Here is a 20,204-nt window from a genome sequence, read left to right as displayed (position 1 = left end):
AGGACTTAACGATCAGCAAGGTAGGTCAGTCAACTTCTTAATGTCCACGTCCCACACAGAAGGGCAGGGGAAGGATGGATTAATATCTCCAGGTTTTAAGGCTGGCTTTGGGAAAGAGGGGTTCAAGTTTTCTCTGACCCGCCTCAGGGAAGAGGAGTTCTGGTTCCAGGACTCACTTTGGTGTAGAAAGTGGGGTGGGAGCAGGTCAGTGAGAGAGCTTGCTTCTGACGCATCCCTGTCAGACTTAACAGAAAATGTGCAGGATGCTCAGAGAGCCAGGCAGCCCGCTTTCCACGTCGGCCGTGTGGCGCCCCTCCCGCCCTGTGCAGATGCGCGTGCTCCTGCACCATCCCCTTCACCCTTGGTATCTGAGTGGCTGTTTCCCAAGAACAGAAAGCGCCCTGTCAGGTGAGAGCATTCACCTGATTCCTGCTTTCACCCCGTTTCTACTGGCTCTCAACTATGTCCTTTGCAGCATTTTTTTTCTGGTACCCAGTTGAGCCCAGGACCCAGGCAGTCTTTGGTGCTCCCTTGTGGGTAGCAGGTTCAGGTTGTGCAGGTCCAGCCAGTTGCCCCATGTCCCCATCAGGTTCCTGGCAGGAGGCGTGTGCTACTGTGTGTACCAGTATCTTTGTGACATGCGATAGAATCCTTCCGTTAAGGTGCTAGCTGGTTTCTCCACTGTATTGTTAGTGTTTTTCCTTTTGTAATTACTAAGGAATCTGTGAGGAGACGTTTCAGGACTACGTCAACATCTTAATCCTCATCCAGCTGTCACCTATGTGGCAATTCCTACCTGAATTGATATTTACCTTTGTGAATGAGGATTTTTTTCCAGTTCTGTTGTTTCTTTGTATTTAGAAGTTGACTTTCTACTCTAAGGAAGAGCCCTCCTTTCCACCCACTTTATTTGCTTATTTCTTTCTCTCTCTTTATCATTAAGAACTCATGGATTCTTAATTTATATACTTATTTTTGTGCCTGAATTGTCCCATATGTGGTCCGTGGCCGGCCACCCTTAATGCTGGCTCCTTTGCTCTTTGATACGTCCACATCATTTTTCAGTACTTTTTTGTTTTCTAGCAAAAGATGCTTGAGGCGTACCCTACTATATTTTTTTAATGTGGTAAAATATACTTTAACATACAACTTACCATTTTAATATGTATGGTTCAGAAACATTAAATGTAGTTGTTCCTCAGTATCCATGGGGTATTGGTTCCAGGACCCCCACAGATACTAAAATTCACAGACTCAAGTCCCTTATTTCATGTAAGTGTGATATCTTACATAACCTATGCATACCTTCCCATATACTTTAAATCATCTCTAGATTATTTCTAATACCTAATAAATGCTATGTAAAGAGTTGTTAATACTGTATTGTTAATAGTACAATAACAGACTGTTCAGATTCTTCTTGACCTTTTAGGAAATTAATGACAAAAAGGTCCGTACATGTTCAGTACAGACAACCATCCTTTTATTCTTTCGAAAATTTTTGACCTGAGATTGGTTGAATCCATGGCTGTGGAACCCACGGACACAGAGGGCCAGTAGTACATTCACAGGGTTACAGAGCTGTCACCACATCTGTCCCAGAATTTTCCATCACTTCGTTAGCAGTTCCTCCCCAGCCTGCTCTCGGTAGCCACTATCTGCTTCCTGTCTCTGTGGACTTGCCTACAGTAGATATTTCACATGAATGGAATCATACAACTTGTGAACTTTTGTGTCTGGCTTCCTTGACTTAACGTTCTGTTTTGAAAGTCCATCCGTGCCGTACCACACGTCAGCCCTTCATTCTTTCTCTGGCTAACGTCGCATTGTATGGGCAGGTCACATTTGGTTTATCCATTCACCAAATGTTGGGCATTTGGGTTATTTCTACCTTTTAGGCACCGTGAACAATGCTGCTGTGAACACAGGTGTACAGGTTTTAGTTTGAACACCTGTGGTCGCTCCTTTTGGGTATATACACACCTGTGATCACTCCTTTTGGGCATATACACACCTGTGATAACTCCTTTTGTGTATATACACACCTGTGGTCGCTCCCTTTGGGCATATACACACCTGTGGTCATTTCTTTTGTGTACATACGCACCTGTGGTGGCTCCTTTCGTTATATACACACCTGTGATCTCTCCTTTTGGGCATATATGCACCTGTGGTCGCTCCTCTTGTGCGTATACGCACCTGCGGTCCCTCCTCTTGTGCGTATACGCGCCTGTCGCTCCTCTTGTGCGTATACGCGCCTGCGGTCGCTCCTTTTGGGCGTATACGCGCCTGTGATCGCTCCTTTTGTGGGTATACGCACCTGCGGTCACACCTTTTGGGCATATACGCGCCTGCGGTCGCTCCTTTTGGGCGTATACGCGCCTGCGGTCGCTCCTTTTGTGCGTATACGCGCCTGCGGTCGCTCCTTTTGGGCGTATACGTGCCTGCGGTCTCTCCTTTTGTGGGTATACGTGCCTGCGGTCGCTCCTTTTGGGCGTATACGCGCCTGCGGTCGCTCCTTTTGTGGGTATATGCGCCTGCGTGCGCACCTTTTGGGCATATACGCGCCTGCGGTCGCTCCTTTTGGGCGTATATGCGCCTGCGGTCGCTCCTTTTGTGCGTATACGCGCCGGCGGTTGCTCCTTTTGTGCATATACGTGCTGGCGGTCGCTCCTTTTGTGTGTATATGCACCTGTGGTCGCTCCTTTTGTGTGTATACGCACCTGTGGTTGCTCCTTTTGGGTATATACCTGGAAATGGAACTGCTGGGTCATGAAGTAGCCTGTAGTTTCAGTTCCTGAGGAATTGCCGGACTGTCTCCCACAGTGGCTGCAACGGCTTTTATTCCAGTTAACAGTCACGAGCGCTCCAGCTTCCCCTCTTCTCTCCTACGCCTGTGATCTGCCTCTTTCACTGTAGCCATCCCTGTTGGTATGAGCTGGTCTCTCATCTTGCCGTGATTTGCATTTCCTGGATGACTGTTGATGTTGGGCATCTTTTCATGTTCTGATTGGCCATTTGTGTGTCTTCTTTGGAGAAACGTCTGTTCACGTGCTTTGCCCAGTTTCTAACTGGTCTGTTTGTCTTTTGTTATTAGGTTGTAAGAGCTCTTTATATTCCAGATGCTAGACCCTTCTCAGACCTGTGATTTGCAAGTATTTTCTCCCATTCTATGGGTTACCTTTTTACTTTATTGATAGTCTGCCTTCTACAAAAGTTTTTAATTATGGTAAAATCACATTTATTTTCTCTTTCGTTACTTTTGGTGTCATATCTGAGAAACCGTTGCCAAATCAAGATCATAAAAAATTTACTAGGGCAGGTGCAGTGCCTCACACCTGTAATCCCAGCACTTTGGGAAGCCAAAGATCACTTGAGCCCAGAAGTTAGGATCAACCTCGACAACATGGTAAAACCCTGTCTCTGCAAAAAAATAGAAAAACTAGCCAGGTGTGGTGGTGCCTGCCTATAGTCCCAGCCTCTCAGGAGGTCGAGGTAGGAGGACTGCTTGAGCCTGAGAGGTAACGGCTGCAGTGAGCTGTGATCGAGCCACTGCACTCTGTCCTGGACAACAGAATGAGACCCTGTCTCAAAAAAAGAAAAGAAAATACCACTGTGTCTTCTCCCAGGAGTTTTAGAGTTTTAGCTCCTATGTTTCAGTTGACCCATTTTGGGCCTGGAGTGGTAGCTAGCACGTAGTAAGTATCCAAATGATAGCATTATGATTATAATTATCATTATTAATACTGTCCCAGACCTAGGATTGAATCCCAAGGAGATGATTTTTAGGAAAGATAGGCATTAAGAGGTTTATCACAAACCATGGTACTTCTCAAGGCAAAAAGAAAAAGAAAAAAGAGGTTTTATCACATTATTGACTTTTGGTTTTTAGGTTTGTAATGACATAGTAGATATATTTCCTGAAAGAGTTCCTTTCCTTTAGATATACATGGAAATACTGACAAATGAAATTGTATTATGCCTGGGATTGGGTGTCATTGGAGTTGGGTAATTGGTACATCCGGTGATTTATATGTTTGGTTTCATAGAAGGGTAACTCTTGGGCTGAGTTTTGAAGCATGAAGAGGAGATTGCCAGGCAGGTGTGAGGTTGGCAGGAACATCTGGCGGGCACAGCTTAGACAGAAACACAGAGAAACCAAAAAGGGCACATCATGTCTAGGGAGCAGCAGGCACTTACGCAGCACCTGCTGGTGCCATGCACAGTCCAGCAGTGGAGAGTCAGAGGCCCTGCCCTGTGAGCTGTCCAGAGTCCACATTCACACCATGCTACAGATGTGGTCCGAGCTAAGAGGGTGTCAGAGAAGGCTTCTCTGAGGAGGCAGTTCTGGAAAAGAGTAGTTTTCATGAGGGAGATGGGATATGGGATCCAGCAGAAAAGACCACATATGTGAAAATCTGGAAGGATGAGAAGGTGTGAAAGACAGTGGAGTGATCCACTAGACTGGGCCTGGGGATGGGAGGGCATAGTCCAGGTCTGTGAGATCAGAGGTTAGAATTTCTTGCTTTCTTTGTCCCAAGGTCTTTGGAAGCCATCCAGAAAAACAGGGAATGGTGAGTGTGTGGAAGAGGACTGACTGGTATGGATTTGTATCCCTGCCAAAATCTCACATACTGAATTGTAATCCCCAGTGTTGAAGGAGGGGCCTGGTGGGAAGTGACCAGATCCTGGGGGCATACTTCCCCCTTGCTGTGCTGGTGGTAGTGAGTGAGTTCTCATGACATCTGGTTATTTAAAAATATGTAGCACCTCCCCCTTCTCTCTCTTTCCTGCTCTGGTCGTGTGAAGACGTGCCTGCTTCTGCCATGATTAAAAGTTTCCTGAGGCCTCCCCAGCCATGCTACCTGTACAGCCTGCAAAACTGTGAGCCAATTAAACCTTTCTTCTTTATAAATTACCCAGTGTCAGGTATTTCTTTATGGCAGTGAAAGAAGGGACTCATACAAGGCGTCTAGGTGGATACAGAGTCCTGGAGCACTGGTGTTTGTGGAGTGTACAAGGGCAGGGGGAGGCCATGCCCTGGGCCGTCCAGAGACGGTCTCCTGAGGTAAAGCCGATGAGCCCTCGTGTGTACAGCACAGACTCATCGGAGAGCCTGGGCACGGTGGGCACCAGACGGGATCAAGCTGAAGAGTGGAGGGTATGATGGACCAGGAAGGGCACGCGAAAGTTGGGCAGCATCGCGCATGGGGAAGTCACGCATAGGCTGCCTCCAAGGCGTCCGCAAACGAGCAGGATGCAGGCCATGGGAAAGGCTGGTGCACCGAGTGCTAGGAACTTGGAAATGTGACACACGCAGTTTTTAAGGATCAGTAGAAAGTTTGCAAAATGTAAGAAATTCACTCAAGGCCAGGCACAGTGTAATTCCAGTGCTTCGGAAGACCAAGGCAGGAGGAGCACTAGGGCTCAGGAGTTCAAGACCAGCCTGGACAACATAGACCCGTCTCTACAAAAATTTTAAAAAGTCAATCAATTGACCAGGTGTGGTGTCACATACCTGTAGTCCCAGCTACTCAGGACCCTGAGACAGGTGGATCACTTGTACCAGGGAGGTCCAGGCTGCAGTCAGCTGGGATAGCCCCACAACCTGGCTGACAGCAAGCCTGTGTTCCAAAAAAGAAAACGTCACCCAGAAACTAATCATAAAAACAGCGAACTCATGCTGCACTTTCCGTGCAGGAAGTGTTTGCCGTCGGCCCCTGCACAGCGCAACACGAGTGGTGGAGCTGTCGCCCTCCCGGCTGAGGAAGTAGGAGCCCTGCTCACTGGGGAGAACACGGCCAGGGCAGGGCAGGGCTGAGCTGAGACGCAGGATCCGGCCTCAGACGGCTTTTTCTTGTTGGCTCCAGTCTTCTCTCTGTGCCACTGGTGCTAGCAAACCCAGGTGTGGGCATAGACCACCGAATGTAGCTCATCTGCACCATGAAACACCAGTGCAAGCATTATCTCCTTGGCATTGGGAAGCCCCAGAGTGCAAGGATTGAGATAATGTAATCCAGAGTGTCGGAATATAGAGCTGACCTTTCAATTCAGCTGTGAAAAAACTGTGAAACTCTGTGCACTGAATGTGGGGCCGTTTAGATGGATGGTGTGTAACATAATTTTGTTGTTCTCCTATGCTTGACAGATGATTAAACTTCAGGAAGTATTTAAGGCATTTTATCTTGGAAAGCACAGTGGTCGAAAACTTCAGTGGCAAACTACTTTGGGGCATGCTGTTTTAAAAGCAGAGTTTAAAGAAGTAAGTTCTTTGTTTCATTTATTTTTTGTTTGTAAATATGTTAATAGAAGTTTTTGATTGTTACTGAATTTTGGTAGCAAAAAGAAAGTGTTTCGCTTTAATTTACTAGGTTTTGTAAGTCAATAAAATTAATAACAAAGGGTTAATATTCCAATCAGTAAAAATTATTAAGAAATTAATCCATAGAAAACCATTTACCTATGGGGGAAAAAAAAGCAGGGACTGTGAAGAGGCAACTCACAGAAGCAAAATTGAAAACAATGAATGTCCATGAAGATGCATTATACTTCTCTGCTAAACAAAGGGCTTCAAAACAAAATACAGTAAGATACCACTTTTTGACTAAGAGATTTGATGAAGCCTAAAAAAAAAAAAAAAAAAAAAAAAGGACTCTTAGCCACTACTGGAAGAAGCATCAGCTGTAGTGAGCATTTGGAAGGGCAGCCTGGCACTGTCAACTCTTGAGTGTTTGGAAGGGCAGTTTGGCACTGTTCACGACGGCAGCACTGCTGATTGTTGCTATACTGCCAACTCTAGAACTTCATCTTAATAAGACATTTTCACAGATTAGTGAATGCGAATAGTTGGGGCAGTGCTGTTACTGTCAGTGATTATTTAAGAGGGGTGAATGCATTCAATGCACCAATGAGAGGAGCTTGTCGTGATACAGGGCAATTATATACACTAAGCAAAACTTTATAAAATTTCTATTTTTCTTAGCTATTATATTAATAAGACACTTGCCTGTACATTACTAAAGAAGTTATACATACCTACTTTATGTATATTATTGTATAGAGTCATATATGTAAAACCATATATACTCTTCCTTAAGGTATAAGGACAGTCAATTTCTGTTAGCCTCAGTTCTTTCCTTACTTGCTGACCTCAGTAGAACTTGACCTCCACAGGTTTGTGCTGGCACCACCGACTGCGCTCTCTCCAGGTGTGCAGGAAGGGCTTCTTACCGGCTGGTGGAGTGTCAGGGCTGGGTCTGCAGAGGGAGCCCCTGACTGCCACCCCACTTTGCACGTGCCTTTCATGGGTCTGACTGGGAGACATGGGGCAAGTCACTTCAGCAGAAAATCCTGAATAGAAAATGAGATCATCTTAGGATATCTAAGGCCACGTTATGTTGCCCCTATGATATAGTCAGTCCCGTGCAGAAGGCAGCTGGGCTAACGGATTGATTATGCTCTACGAGCTTGTTTTGTTATTCTTTCTTGTAATGAAATTGCTGATGGTTTTGCCAATTTCCTCTTTTTGGCATTTTTTTTCTTTATTCTTTGTTTTGGGACAGGGTCTTGCTCTATCATGGGCTATAGTGCAGTGGCATGATCATAGCTCACTATGGCCTCAACCTCCCAGCCTCCTACCTCAGCCTCCCGAGTAGCTGAGACTACAAGTATGTTCTATTGTGCCTGGCTAATTTTTTTTTTTTTTTTTTTTTTTTTTTTGAGACAGAGTTTTGCTCTTGTTACCCAGGCTGGAGTGCAATGGCGCGATCTCGGCTCACCGCAACCTCCGCCTCCTGGGTTCAGGCAATTCTCCTGCCTCAGCCTCCCAAGTAACTGAGATTACAGGCACGCACCACCATGCCCAGCTAATTTTTTGTATTTTTGGTAGAGACGGGGTTTCACCATGTTGACCAGGATGGTCTCCATCTCTTGACCTCGTGATCCACCCGCCTCGGCCTCCCAAAGTGCTGGGATGACAGGCTTGAGCCACCGCGCCCGGCTGTGCCTGGCTAATTTTTAAACATTTTTTGTAGAGATGGGGTCCCACTGTGTTGTCCAGGCTGTTCTCAAATTTCTGGGCTCGAGCAGTCCTCCCCCCGGCCTCCAAAGTGCTGGGGTTCCAGGCGTGGACTGCCGTGCCCAGCCTGCGAGTAGTCCTTCAGCACGCCACAAAACGTTTGAGAGTGAAAAGAAGCTTCTTTTAATTGTTCAAAGATGGTACAAGCACAGCTTCAAGGTGTGATGAGGCCTTCTCTTCCAGGGGAAGAAGGAATTCCAGGTGTCCCTCTTCCAGACACTGGTGCTCCTCATGTTCAACGAGGGAGATGGCTTCAGCTTTGAGGAGATAAAAATGGCCACGGGGATAGGTATGAAAACCCCAGAGTGCGTAGCTCCACGAGTTGTTTCTAAAGCATGTATGTGTTTTAAGATAGGACACAGACTTGTTAGCATGATCTGTTGACTGTTGCTGAGTCTCATCCATGTAATGCCGACCTTTGCCTGCATGTGCTTCCCATTCAGAGGACGGAGAATTGCGGAGGACGCTGCAGTCCCTGGCGTGCGGCAAAGCGCGTGTGCTGATTAAAAGTCCCAAAGGAAAGGAGGTGGAAGACGGAGACAAGTTCATTTTCAATGGAGAGTTCAAGCACAAGTTGTTCAGAATAAAGATCAATCAAATTCAGATGAAGGAAACTGTATGTATCAATTTTCTCCTTTTACTCATAGGGTGTTTAGCAAGGAATCATTAGTTTTTGTAGTAGTTTTTTTTTTTTTTTTTTTTTTGGCTGTTAAGAGGGCCGAAGCACATTTCCAAAATATCTGATTTAACTATATAATGTTTATAAGAGTACGCATGTTCATGTCACTTTCATTAACTTTACATTCTTAATAGGAAAGAAAATCGGGAAAAAAGCCATTTAATGTTATTCCTATTCACAAAAACCTGTGTGCTAAGCCAGAACTTCCCCATATTGAATTGTATTACCATAGAAAGAATGGAGAATTTCTGAAACCCTATGACTGTCTTTATATTTTCTGCAGCACAGTTCAGCCGTTCTCTGAGCCTCAGCCTCACCTAGGGTTCTGGGTGGAAAAGTGCAGGGTCTGTGGCTGGGTCTTTGATGTCATGAAGCCATTGCAATGGGATCTGTGTCACTGTGACTGCAATGAGGTCTTTAGGTTAGATCAGACTCTGGAGGGTCACGTGTCCACTCAGTTAGGAACCACTGCTCTGAGGTATCTTCTGATGCAGCAGCCCCCACCCCGTGCCCACCAAACTCACATGTGTAATGGGCCAGCCGGCCTCCCAGGGGTGCCTGTAAACACCATGTCTAATGCAGGATCCCTTCCCCGCCATCCCATATGTGTAACATGGACCAGCTGGCCTCCTGGTGGTGCCTATAAACACCAGGTCTAATGCAGGAGCCCTTTCCCAACTACCCATGTGTGTAACATGGACCAGCCACCCTCCTGGTGGTGCCTGTAAACACCGTGTCTAATGTAGGATCCCTTCCCCCAACAAGCTGCATGTGTAACATGGACGAGCTGGCCTCCTGGTCCATGTAAATACCAAATCTAGACAAGAGCGTGTAACAAGGAGCCTTGTGAAGGAGTGGAGTCATTTTAGACAATAAAGACAACATTCATTGACCTGAAGCTGGATCACAAATGCCTCTGGCAGGAGGTGATGATGCCTCACCCACCTAGAGGGGTTCAGCTATGGCACAATCAGAACACACAAAAGTAAACACAAAAGACCAATCAAGAAATAAAAGATGTGGCCGGGCACAGTGGCTCACTGCCTTATCCCAGCACTTTGGGAGGCCAAATCAGTTGGATCACCTGAAGTCAGGAGTTTGAGAGCAGCCTGACTAACATGGTGAAACCCCATCTCTACTAAACACAAAAAAAGTAGCCAGACGCATGCTTGTAATCCCAGCTGCTTGGAAGGCTAAGGCAGAGAATTGCTTGAACCCGGGAGGCAGAGGTTGCAGAGCAGCCTGGGTGGCAGAGCGAGACTCTGTCTCAAAAAAAAAAAAAAAGGAAAAAGAAACTGTTTGGATGGTAAACTTGTGTGAATGTGTGCTTTTTTTTTTTTACAGACTATTTTTAGTGTTATTTAGATTCACAGCAAAATTGAAAAGAAGGTACATACGTTTCTAACGGGTCGCCAATGTGAACATCTCCCACCAGAGTGTCCAGTTCTTACCATCAGTGCACCTACATTGACATGATTATCATCCAGAGGACACGGTTTACATATGGTTCACTCTTGGTGTTGGATTCTGTGGGTTTAGATAAATGTATAATGTTATGTGTCCACCATGATAGGATCATACAGTACAGTTTCATTGCCCTAAAAATTGTCTTAGGTCTGTCACTGTATCCCTGTCTCCCTCCAAGACCCTGGCAACCCCTGACCCTGTTACTGTTGCCAGAGTTTTGCCCTTTCCTGAATGTGTGCAGTTGGAGTCATAGTGTGTAGCTTTTGTAAATTGGCTTCTTTGACTTAGTAGAATGCATTAAGGTTTACCCATGTCTTTTCATGGCTGGGTCACTCATTGCTTTCTGCACTGAACAATTCTCCGTTGTCTGGATGCATCGCAACTTATCCTTTCACCTATTGAAGGTCTTCTCGGTTGCCTCCAAGTTTTGATGATTATGACTAAAGCTGCTATAAGCACTTCTGTGCAGGTTTTTATGTGAACTTGGGTTTTTAGCTCCTTTGAGGGTGCAGCTTTTTTTTTTTTTTTTTTTTTTTTTTTTTTTTTTTTTTTGAGACGGAGTTTCGCTCTTGTTACCCAGGCTGGAGTGCAATGGCGCGATCTCGGCTCACCGCAACCTCCGCCTCCTGGGTTCAGGCAATTCTCCTGCCTCAGCCTCCTGAGTAGCTGGGATTACAGGCACGTGCCACCATGCCCAGCTAATTTTTTTGTATTTTTAGTAGAGACGGGGTTTCACCATGTTGACCAGGATGGTCTCGATCTCTCGACCTTGTGATCCACCCGCCTCAGCCTCCCAAAGTGCTGGGATTACAGGCTTGAGCCACCGCGCCCGGCCGAGGGTGCAGCTTTTATAGTGAGCAGAAGCAGGAAGGTCTGTCAGTTCTTCCTCCCGAAGAGAACCACTGTTGCCTGTTTTGTTTGTGGTCATAGCCTTTTTCTGTGGTATAAGTACATGTAAACTTTTTTTAAGTGGGATCACTAAGCCAGGCACAGTGGCTTGCACCCGTAGTCTCAGCTACTCGGGAGGGTCGCTTGAACCCAGGAGTTTGAGGCCATCCTGAGCAATGCAGTGAGATCCCCAGCCCTACAAGAGCAAACGCCTGGGAATCACCGTATACATGGCACCAGTCAGGGCCCTCCTGTAGCCAGTTTTCGTTGCTTGTCACCGTCTTTTCTGGCCAGGACTTGTTGTAGGAGCAGAGTGCTGGTTGTGAGGACCCAGCATGGCTGGCAGTGCCCTCGGCCACAGGAACTAGCACTTCCCCATTTCCCCCCCGGAAATAAGATTACGTTAAACACCCTGGCACAGACGTTTCTGTGCACTTACTAGATTGCTTCTGTATATGATTCTTGCTCTGGAGCTGCTAGGTAAAATAACATGATGTTTCTTAGTTTGTCTGCCCTTTTCAAAATTGAAGTCTGGCAGATTTCACCAGATCACAGTGTCTGCTTTTAGGAGAGCACCTGCCCCCCCCGCCCCCGTCCTTTGCCCACGCTGTTCTGAGCAGCCCAAAGATAATTTGTTACAGTGTTCGCTTTGATTTCTTTGATTGCTTTGAGCATCATACTACCACTGAGTAGTTTATACAAATTATGTAATCTTTCTAATACTCAGTTTCTCGTATTTCAAATAGACATACTACTACCTCAAGGTGTGAGAGTCAAATGAATGGTTTATAAAGCTCTTTGCCACACACCTGTGATCACTTCATAAATGTTGGTGCTGCTCTTCTTATGCTTAGCCATTTGTATTTTTCTTTTTTTAATTGCTTTTCAAGTCATGTATTTATTATAATGTTCTTTCTTTTATTGATTAGTAAGTTTCCTTTATACATTAAGGATATTAATGCTTTGTCCTTTTTTGGGGTGGGGGGAGTCTCACTCTGTCACCCAGGCTGGAGTGCAGTGGCGTGGTCTCGGCTCCCCACTACCTCCATCTCCCCGGTTCAAGCAATTCTCCTGTCTCAGCCTCCCGAATAGCTGAGATTACAGGCACTTGCCACCACACTCAGCTAAGTCTTGTCTTTTTAGTAGAGATGGAGTTTCACCAGGTTGGCCAGGCTGGTCTCAAACCCCTGACCCTGGGTGAGCCACCCACCTCAGCCTCCCAAAGTGCTGAGACTACAGGTGTGAGCCACCATGCCCACCCTACTTTGTCATTTTTGACAGATAATTTTGTTGTTTTTAGTGGGGTTTTTTTTTTTTTTCCACATAATAGTTTTTAAGTTCTCAAATATACTCTCCTTTTCTTTTACGGCTTCTGACCTAACGTGTCATGTTGTATTAGGCCGTTCTTGCGTTGCTGTAAGGAAAAACCCGCGACTGGGTAATTTATAAAGAAGAGAAGGGAAGTGGGCTCACAGATCTGCAGGCTGCACAGGAAGCGTGGCACCAGCGTCGCCTCAGCTTCTGGCAGGGCCTCAGGGAGTTTCCAGTCATGGCAGAAGGTGCAAGAGGAGCAGGCGGCTCACATGGCAAAAGCAGGAACAAGAGCAGGGAGGGGCCTCACGTGTTTCAACCACCAGATGTCATCACAAGCGGAGGGGCCTGAGCCATTCATGAGGGACCTACCGCCCTGACCCAGTCACGCCCCGCCAGGCCCCACCTCCAACACTGGAGACCCCATTTCAACATAAGATTTGGAGGGTACACATATTCAAAACTGTATCACAAACCTAAGAGAGAAGTTCCTTTAACCAGATTTTTTAAAAAACATTTTATGCTGTTTTCTAGAAATTTTTACACTTAAATGTTTCTTTGCATGATGTAGAAATTATTTTAGTATCTGAAACCAATCTAACCACCCACCCTTTCTAGAACCAAACTTAAAATATTATCCTTGGACAAGTTATTTGAATGATCACCTTATTATGTATCAAATTCATATAAGTCAGTTTCTCAATTCTCTTCTATAAATTCTGTATCTATTTCATAGCCAGCCCTCTCCCCACCCCCAGTTTTTGGGGTGCGTGTGTGTGTGGTGTGTGTGTGGTTTTTTTTGGTTTTTGGGTTTGTTTTGTTTGTTTTGAGACAGGGTCTGGCTGTGTCGTCCAGGTTGGAATGCAGTGGTGTGATCATAGCTCACTGCAGCCTCAACCATGTGGGCTCAAGAGATGCTCCCACCTCAGCCTCTGAAGTAGCTGGGACCACAGGCGTGTGCCACCAAGCCTGGCTAATTTTTTGTATTTTTGTAGAGATGAGGTCTCGCCATATTACCCAGCTAGTCTTGAACTCCTAGGCTCAAGCAGTCCTCCTACCCTGACCCCCACCCCCACCCCCCGAAGTGCTGGGATTACAGACATGAGCCACCACGCCTGGGCACCAGGTTCTTTTAATAATGTAGCTATTCCAGGCCAGGCGTGGTGGCTCAAGCCTGTAATCCCAGCACTTTGGGAGGCCGAGGCGGGTGGATCACGAGGTCAAGAGATCGAGACCATCCTGGTCAACATGGTGAAACCCCGTCTCTACTAAAAATACAAAAAATTAGCTGGGCATGGTGGCACGTGCCTGTAATCCCAGCTACTCAGGAGGCTGAGGCAGGAGAATTGCCTGAACCCAGGAGGCGGAGGTTGCGGTGAGCCAAGATCACGCCATTGCACTCCAGCCTGGGTAACGAGAGCGAAACTCCGTCTCAAAAATAATAATAATAATAATAATAATAATGTAGCTACTCCTTTAACTTTATTTTCCCAATGAACTTCACAATAATTGTATCATGTCCTTGCTTCCCTAAATAAGAATATTAACATTTTAAATACATACTGCATTAAATTAATTTGCAGAGTTTTTCTTTATATGACATCTCTGATTTGTACATGTGTATGTATGAAATGTATATGCAAACCTTTTCTCTTAGAGCTTTCTAGTTTTAGTCGTGCATATTTCTTGCTAGTTAAAATTTTAATTCATTCAACAAATACTTAGCATCTGTGGTGGGCCAGGTCGTCTGTGAAGCACTGAGAATTCATTCATTAACAACAAGGAGTAAGTCCTTGTTTCTAGGCGTGTTCAGTCTTTTCTGGCAGAGAGGTTGAGGGTATCACACACATTGACTGACCTCTAAGAGTGGAGGAAGACGTTAGGACAGAGAAGTACAGCGGAGCCTAGTCAAATACTGGGGTCAGCCAGGGCTTCCCTGAGAAATGACTGGTTTTGCCCAGGAACTGAAAGGCCTCTGGCTGCAGCATCCTTGCCAAAAGGGGAAGCTGAGCCAGACAGGTCTAATCAGGAAGCCACAGCCGGACCCTCTTTAGACAGCTCAGACCTGTGAAGCATTTGGAAAACCACTAGTGTTTTAAGCAAGACAGGCTAATGAAATGTTGATGTCTTATAAAGGGGGTCTTTTTTCTTTACATTTCTGACAGTTTTTATCAGAATGTATATATTAATGCTACTTATTTATTTCCAGCCACTTTACAAAACTCATTCGCTTTGAAAGTTTTTGTGTTGATTTTCTTGGATTTTCCAGCTCATCTATAATTAATGATCATTTTTTTTTACACCTTTTCAATATACCTCTTTAGTCTGTTCTCATATTGCATAGTTAGAACCTCCAAAGTAATGTTTTTAAAGATTAGCAGTGCAACTAAGCTTCCTGATTTTATCTCTGGCTCAGAGAATACTAACTTTTGGGGGTCATGGGTCCTGTTGAACATGCGGTGAAAGCTTGGAGTCTGTCCTGCCCGAAGCATACTTGCCTCACATGTATGCATAGACCTTCCCCCAGCCTCACCTCAGCTGCAGACCACAGCCCCATCAGGTTCCTATTTGACTAAGGTTAAGTTGCCTCTACTATTGGCTGTTTGTGTCTGATAACCAATAACCACGCTTCATCATGTTCAGATTCTTTCCTTTTTTATTCGTCCTTGTAGGCTAATATTTATTTTAAATCGAAAGTCAGTTTTCAGTTTGATCATGCCTTTTCCAACATCTATCAAGATGGTCATATAATCTAACCTTTCAACTATGACAGTGCCCTCACGTATATTCCCAGATTTCCTAATGTTCATCAGCGCTTACATTTCTGGAATATATCCGGATGGTCATTATGCTTTGCTTTGTTTACTGTGCTGCTAGTTTTAATCTACATCATGTATAGAGTTGTTACAGCTTTCTTTTAAAGAAAATACAACTTTTTTTTTTTTTTTTTTTTTTTTTTGAGACGGAGTTTCGCTCTTGTTACCCAGGCTGGAGTGCAATGGCGCGATCTCGGCTCACCGCAACCTCCGCCTCCTGGGCTCAGGCAATTCTCCTGCCTCAGCCTCCTGAGTAGCTGGGATTACAGGCACGTGCCACCATGCCCAGCTAATTTTTTGCACTTTTAGTAGAGACGGGGTTTCACCATGTTGACCAGGATGGTCTCGATCTCTCGACCTCGTGATCCACCCGCCTCGGCCTCCCAAAGTGCTGGGATTACAGGCTTGAGCCACCGCGCCCGGCAAAAATACAACTTTTAAAAATGTTTTCTAAGCTTTGGTTTGGGAGTTTTGCTATTCTGGGAAGGTACATATTACTAGAACAAATAAACCTGTATAATAAAGTAGAATTCATCCAATGTCTGACCTGTCTTTGCATCAAAAGAACATTTCTCATCAAATTTGGTAACATAAAATCATTAACTTTGAAAATACAGGTTGGGTACAGTGGCTCACATATGTAATCCCAGCACTTTGGGAGGCTGAGGAGGGCAGATCACCTGAGGTCAGAAGTTCATGACCAGCCTGGGCAGCATGGTGAATCCCCGTCTCCACAAAAATACAAAAAGTAGGCAGGCATGGTGGCGGGTGCCTGAATCCCAGCTACAAAGGAGGCCGAGGCCGGAGAATCGCTTGATCCCGGGAGGCGGAGGTTGCAGTGAGCCAAGATCACACCGTTTCACTCCAGTCTGGGCGACTGAGCAAGACTCCATCTCAAAAAAAAAAAGAAAGAAAGAAAATACAGCTTTGCAGCTAACTTTTTTTTTTCTTTTTTGTACAGGTTGAGGAACAAGTTAGCACCACTGAGAGAGTGTTTCAGGATAGACAATATCAGATTGATGCTGCTATCGTCAGAATAATGAAGATGAGAAAGACCCTTGGTCATAATCTTCTAGTTTCTGAATTATATAATCAGCTGAAATTTCCAGTCAAGGTAAATGTAACGTGAGCTTAATTAAATGTGTAGTATTAAGCTAGGTAATTGACAAAGCATGTTTAATTCTCACTGGGTTCAGTCATATATCATTTGACCTGCATTATTCGTGATCATTTGTTTGTACACCGAATGTAGAAAGACTGGCGAATGTGAAGACCTTTATTCCAGATGTTGTTCGTTGCCACTGTAGAAATAACAGCACCCTAAAACTCCTTCCCAGGGATAGTACGCTTGTTCATATTTTCAAGAAGGGGAGAGAAAGATACAACATGGAAAGCTCAACACTTTTCTTACAGTAGCAGCGGTCAAGGTTACATCACAAGATTTTAAGGAAATGATGACAATAACTAATTTGTTCAGCATGTACAGTTTGCCCAGCGTTTTCTACCACGGTAATAGTCCACTGTCACTGTTGCTTACGAAAATCAGCCCAGACCTGTCAATCTGCACTGTGTATTTAGAACTGAGATTTACTGTCCTGCCGCATGTGGGATGCAGGATAAGCCAGGAAAGTCTTATAAAATGTTTTTACATGTAATTATCGACCTAGAAAATCCCAAACTCTGATGACACCTAGCCTCTCAGGGACTGAATCAGCCACACGTGCTTTGGAGGGAAAGTCCCCAAATGCTGTGTTGTGCAGTTTGACCCTTCCTTCAGGAGAAGAGAGTTGGGATGCACTAAATAGACACGTAAGAGTCTGATGGAAGTGCCATCGTCCATCAGCCTGCATTTGCCTACTGCCCTGCAGGGGTGAGGTGGCATCCTCAGGGCCCTGCGCAGCTTCAGAAGCACCATCAGGGACACTGCCCCTTCCTCCCACCAGCTGGAGCATGTCTCCTGGTCCCACTGCAAACAACCAGGCCCAGCGTGAAGCAGAAGGCGGGCAAGGGCAGAGTGTGGCCAACCAGGGCACCTGCTGTGCTCTCACGGGTAGTTAGGTTTTCAGCCACATCTTGTGAAATATGTGGCTGAAATGAATAGAAGGTTATGTTGGTTTGGAAAATAGCGGGTCTCCCTTGTATAAAAGAACCTTGTACATAAGTCCTCACACAGATTTACTTCCTTATACTGCGGAGCTGGTGTGGGTGCCCCTCCTGGGCAGAGACAAGCATGGCTGTGGATTCGTCTAGACAGTTACCTAGTTTTAGCACAGGAACACTTGGGATTGTAGTTTCACGTATGTAGACATAGCCTGTAATAACTATATAAATACATAAGAATGAAAATACAGCCGGGTGCGCCGGCTCACACCAGTGATCCCAGCACTTTGAGAGGCTGAGGCAGGCGGATTGCTTGAGCCCAGGAATTTGAGACCAGCGGGGGCAACATATTGAGACCCCTTCACTACAAAAAATAAAATTAGCCAGGCATGGCGGTGTGCACCTGTGGCCCCAGCTACTGGGGAGGCTGAAACAGGAAGATTGCTTGAGTCCAGGAGGTTGAGGCTGCAGTGAGCTGAGATCGCACCACTGCACTCCAGCCTGGGCAACAGAATGAGACTCTATCTCAAAATAAATAAATACATAAATAAAACAGGGTACTTAGGCAGAAGCATCCTTACAAAGGATAAAAATGCCCCAATAAGGCCAGGCAAGGTGGATCACAAGGTCAGGAGTTCAAGACCAGCCTGGCCAACACAGTGAAACCCCGTCTCTACTAAATACACAAAAATTAGCTGGGCATGATGGCAGGCTCCTGTAATCCCAGCTACTTGGGAGGCTGAGGCAGGAGAATCACTTGAACCTCAGAGGTGGAGGTTGCAGTGAGCTGAGATCGTGCCACTGCACTCTAGCCTGTGTGACAGAACCAGACTCTGTCTCAAAAAAAAAAAAAAAAAAAAAAGCCCCAATAAGACATGATGAAATTTTCCTTTCAAACAAATAAAAAATGTGTCATGTGATGGGCTCTACCTTGCTTATGTTCTCTTTATGATGGTAGCTGATGTATGTGTATTTTACAAGTTTCACATTTCCCTCAGGAAGCCACACTCTGACCATAAACTCACATGGACACATTTTTGATCTAGAGGTAACGTTAACTTTGAAATAGACAGTTGTATTCCTTTTATAAATGTGCATAATTATAAATGATTTATATATAAATGTCTGTGTGTGTGTGTGTGTGTATATATATATATTTCAATAATTACAATTACATACTTCATGCATATACCCCTATGTTTGTAAATTTATTGCTGCTATAATTAGGGGGTTGTTTTATTTTTCTTTTTTAGCCTGGAGATTTGAAAAAGAGAATTGAATCTCTGATAGACAGAGACTATATGGAGAGAGACAGAGACAATCCAAATCAGTACCACTACGTGGCCTGATGCATCTGCAGGCAGTGCCCCTTCATGAAACACTAGAATGTACCCTCAGAGCAGGGAAGCACACCTGTGCCATTTCCAGGACTCTGTGATTGATCCCAGCTGTGGACGTTGAAAGAAAGAAGGGAGGTGACTCCTCCTGGGTCATCCTTCACAAGACTCAAGACTTCAACTGGCAGATGTGTCTTTTTTTCCCTCTGGTTTTTCCTCTAGTTCTTTTAGGCATTTAAATTGTTTCTGTTACTCTGCAAAATAACTTTGAGATTGGACAGAAGATACTGCTAAAAAGAAGTTCCTTTAAAAGGTCTTGTTCTTGTGTCAAAAAGCTGAAAGTTTGGTTTGTTCTTGTGTGTGATCATGAATGCACAATGAAGAAGACCCTAGATGCTGCATTTTTTAGCTCTCAAGATTCCTTAGGTACCCCTGAAGACAAGCTCGCTCAGATGACCGGCATTTGCAGTGACAACAAGGACCCTTCGCGGGTGAACATTAGAAAGCCAGGCTCGAAGCTGGTAAACGGATGGTGCATCCTAGCCACTGGCCTCTGTGTGTCATGTATTTCCAAAAGTTTTAAACTTCGACGGCTGGTTTTTTGTACGTCAAGTTTCTAAGTGAGCTCCCTGAGGTGCCAAGGCCGTGGTGTCCGCCCCGCCGCGTCTGTTCGTTTCAGCTGAGTTGCTTGTGAATATCTGTTTAAGGGTTTGGGGCTCATGTGTTTGTGTTTCCATGCTAAGATTGAGTCTGGCAGTCCCTGGTTTTTTTGCATTGGGGTAACTGCTCTTTGATTTTTTTTAATTGCAGTATTTGTATGATTGCAATCATTAAAAGTTTGGTTTGGTTTTACAGTCATGTGCAGGGACGATCCTTGTCCTCTGCTGTCAACTGTAAAAAGTTTATGGAGACTTAAAGTCTTGATGTTGTGAAGCAGAGGGTATTTTGTTGAAAGATTAAAAGGATTTTGTTGGTACCTGGTTTTGTGTTGTGTATATATACATGAGGTTGAACAGTGAAATGAAATTTCAGTAGTGATGTTAGAATGGTAACTATGACAAAGATACTTTTGAGGTAACATTTAAAAGTACTTTATATTTTACATAATAGCATGTTTCATTTTGATTAAAAGCTACCAAAGGAATTTTGATCATGGCATAAATGTTTAAAGCAATATTTTCTGGAATATACCAAGTTTATATAATTTGATTTTGTGCTAAACTATTAAAAGATTCCCTTTTTGAAACATGCGGGTTTGAAATATGACACCTTGTGCATTTCCATATTAAAATCCTCACTCTTTAATTGTCATCATTTCTATCTTTGAGGATATTCATTTATTCTATGATATGCGGTCTAAGAAAGACCAGATTTCTATTTTTATTTCTTATATTTTAAGTTCTTTGTGCCTAGTGATTAATACTGTAATTTAATGTAGACTTACTTTTAATAAAATTAGTTTAATTGGCCTTAAAATTACATTAATAAAATTTTGTAATATGCAAACAACACATTCTTCCTAACTCTTT

General features: G+C 44.6%; 1 protein-coding gene across 4 annotated transcripts in view; it reads left to right on the top strand.

Moving 5' to 3' along the window:
- CUL4A (cullin 4A) overlaps window positions 1-19,651 on the top strand; it is a 57,778-nt gene extending 38,127 nt beyond the window's left edge. For 2 of the 4 annotated variants that reach the window (XM_074387416.1, XM_074387417.1), the window contains 5 exons: window positions 6,149-6,262; window positions 8,261-8,366; window positions 8,521-8,693; window positions 16,200-16,352; window positions 18,592-19,651. In XM_074387416.1, the coding sequence (XP_074243517.1) occupies window positions 6,149-6,262; window positions 8,261-8,366; window positions 8,521-8,693; window positions 16,200-16,352; window positions 18,592-18,687 (642 nt within the window). In that variant the 3' untranslated portion in view covers window positions 18,688-19,651. Of the gene's footprint in view, window positions 1-4,541; window positions 4,885-6,148; window positions 6,263-8,260; window positions 8,367-8,520; window positions 8,694-16,199; window positions 16,353-18,591 lie in introns of those variants that run through there. The other 2 variants (XR_012514265.1, XM_074387418.1) reach the window with 2 other exon arrangements.
- Window positions 19,652-20,204: the final 553 nt, after the last annotated feature.

This window comes from Saimiri boliviensis, chromosome 16, assembly GCF_048565385.1.
Source record: "Saimiri boliviensis isolate mSaiBol1 chromosome 16, mSaiBol1.pri, whole genome shotgun sequence".
Lineage (NCBI taxonomy): Eukaryota > Metazoa > Chordata > Mammalia > Primates > Cebidae > Saimiri > Saimiri boliviensis.
The sequence above is the reverse complement of the archived record's forward strand: the minus strand, read 5'-3'. Positions and strand labels throughout refer to the sequence as shown.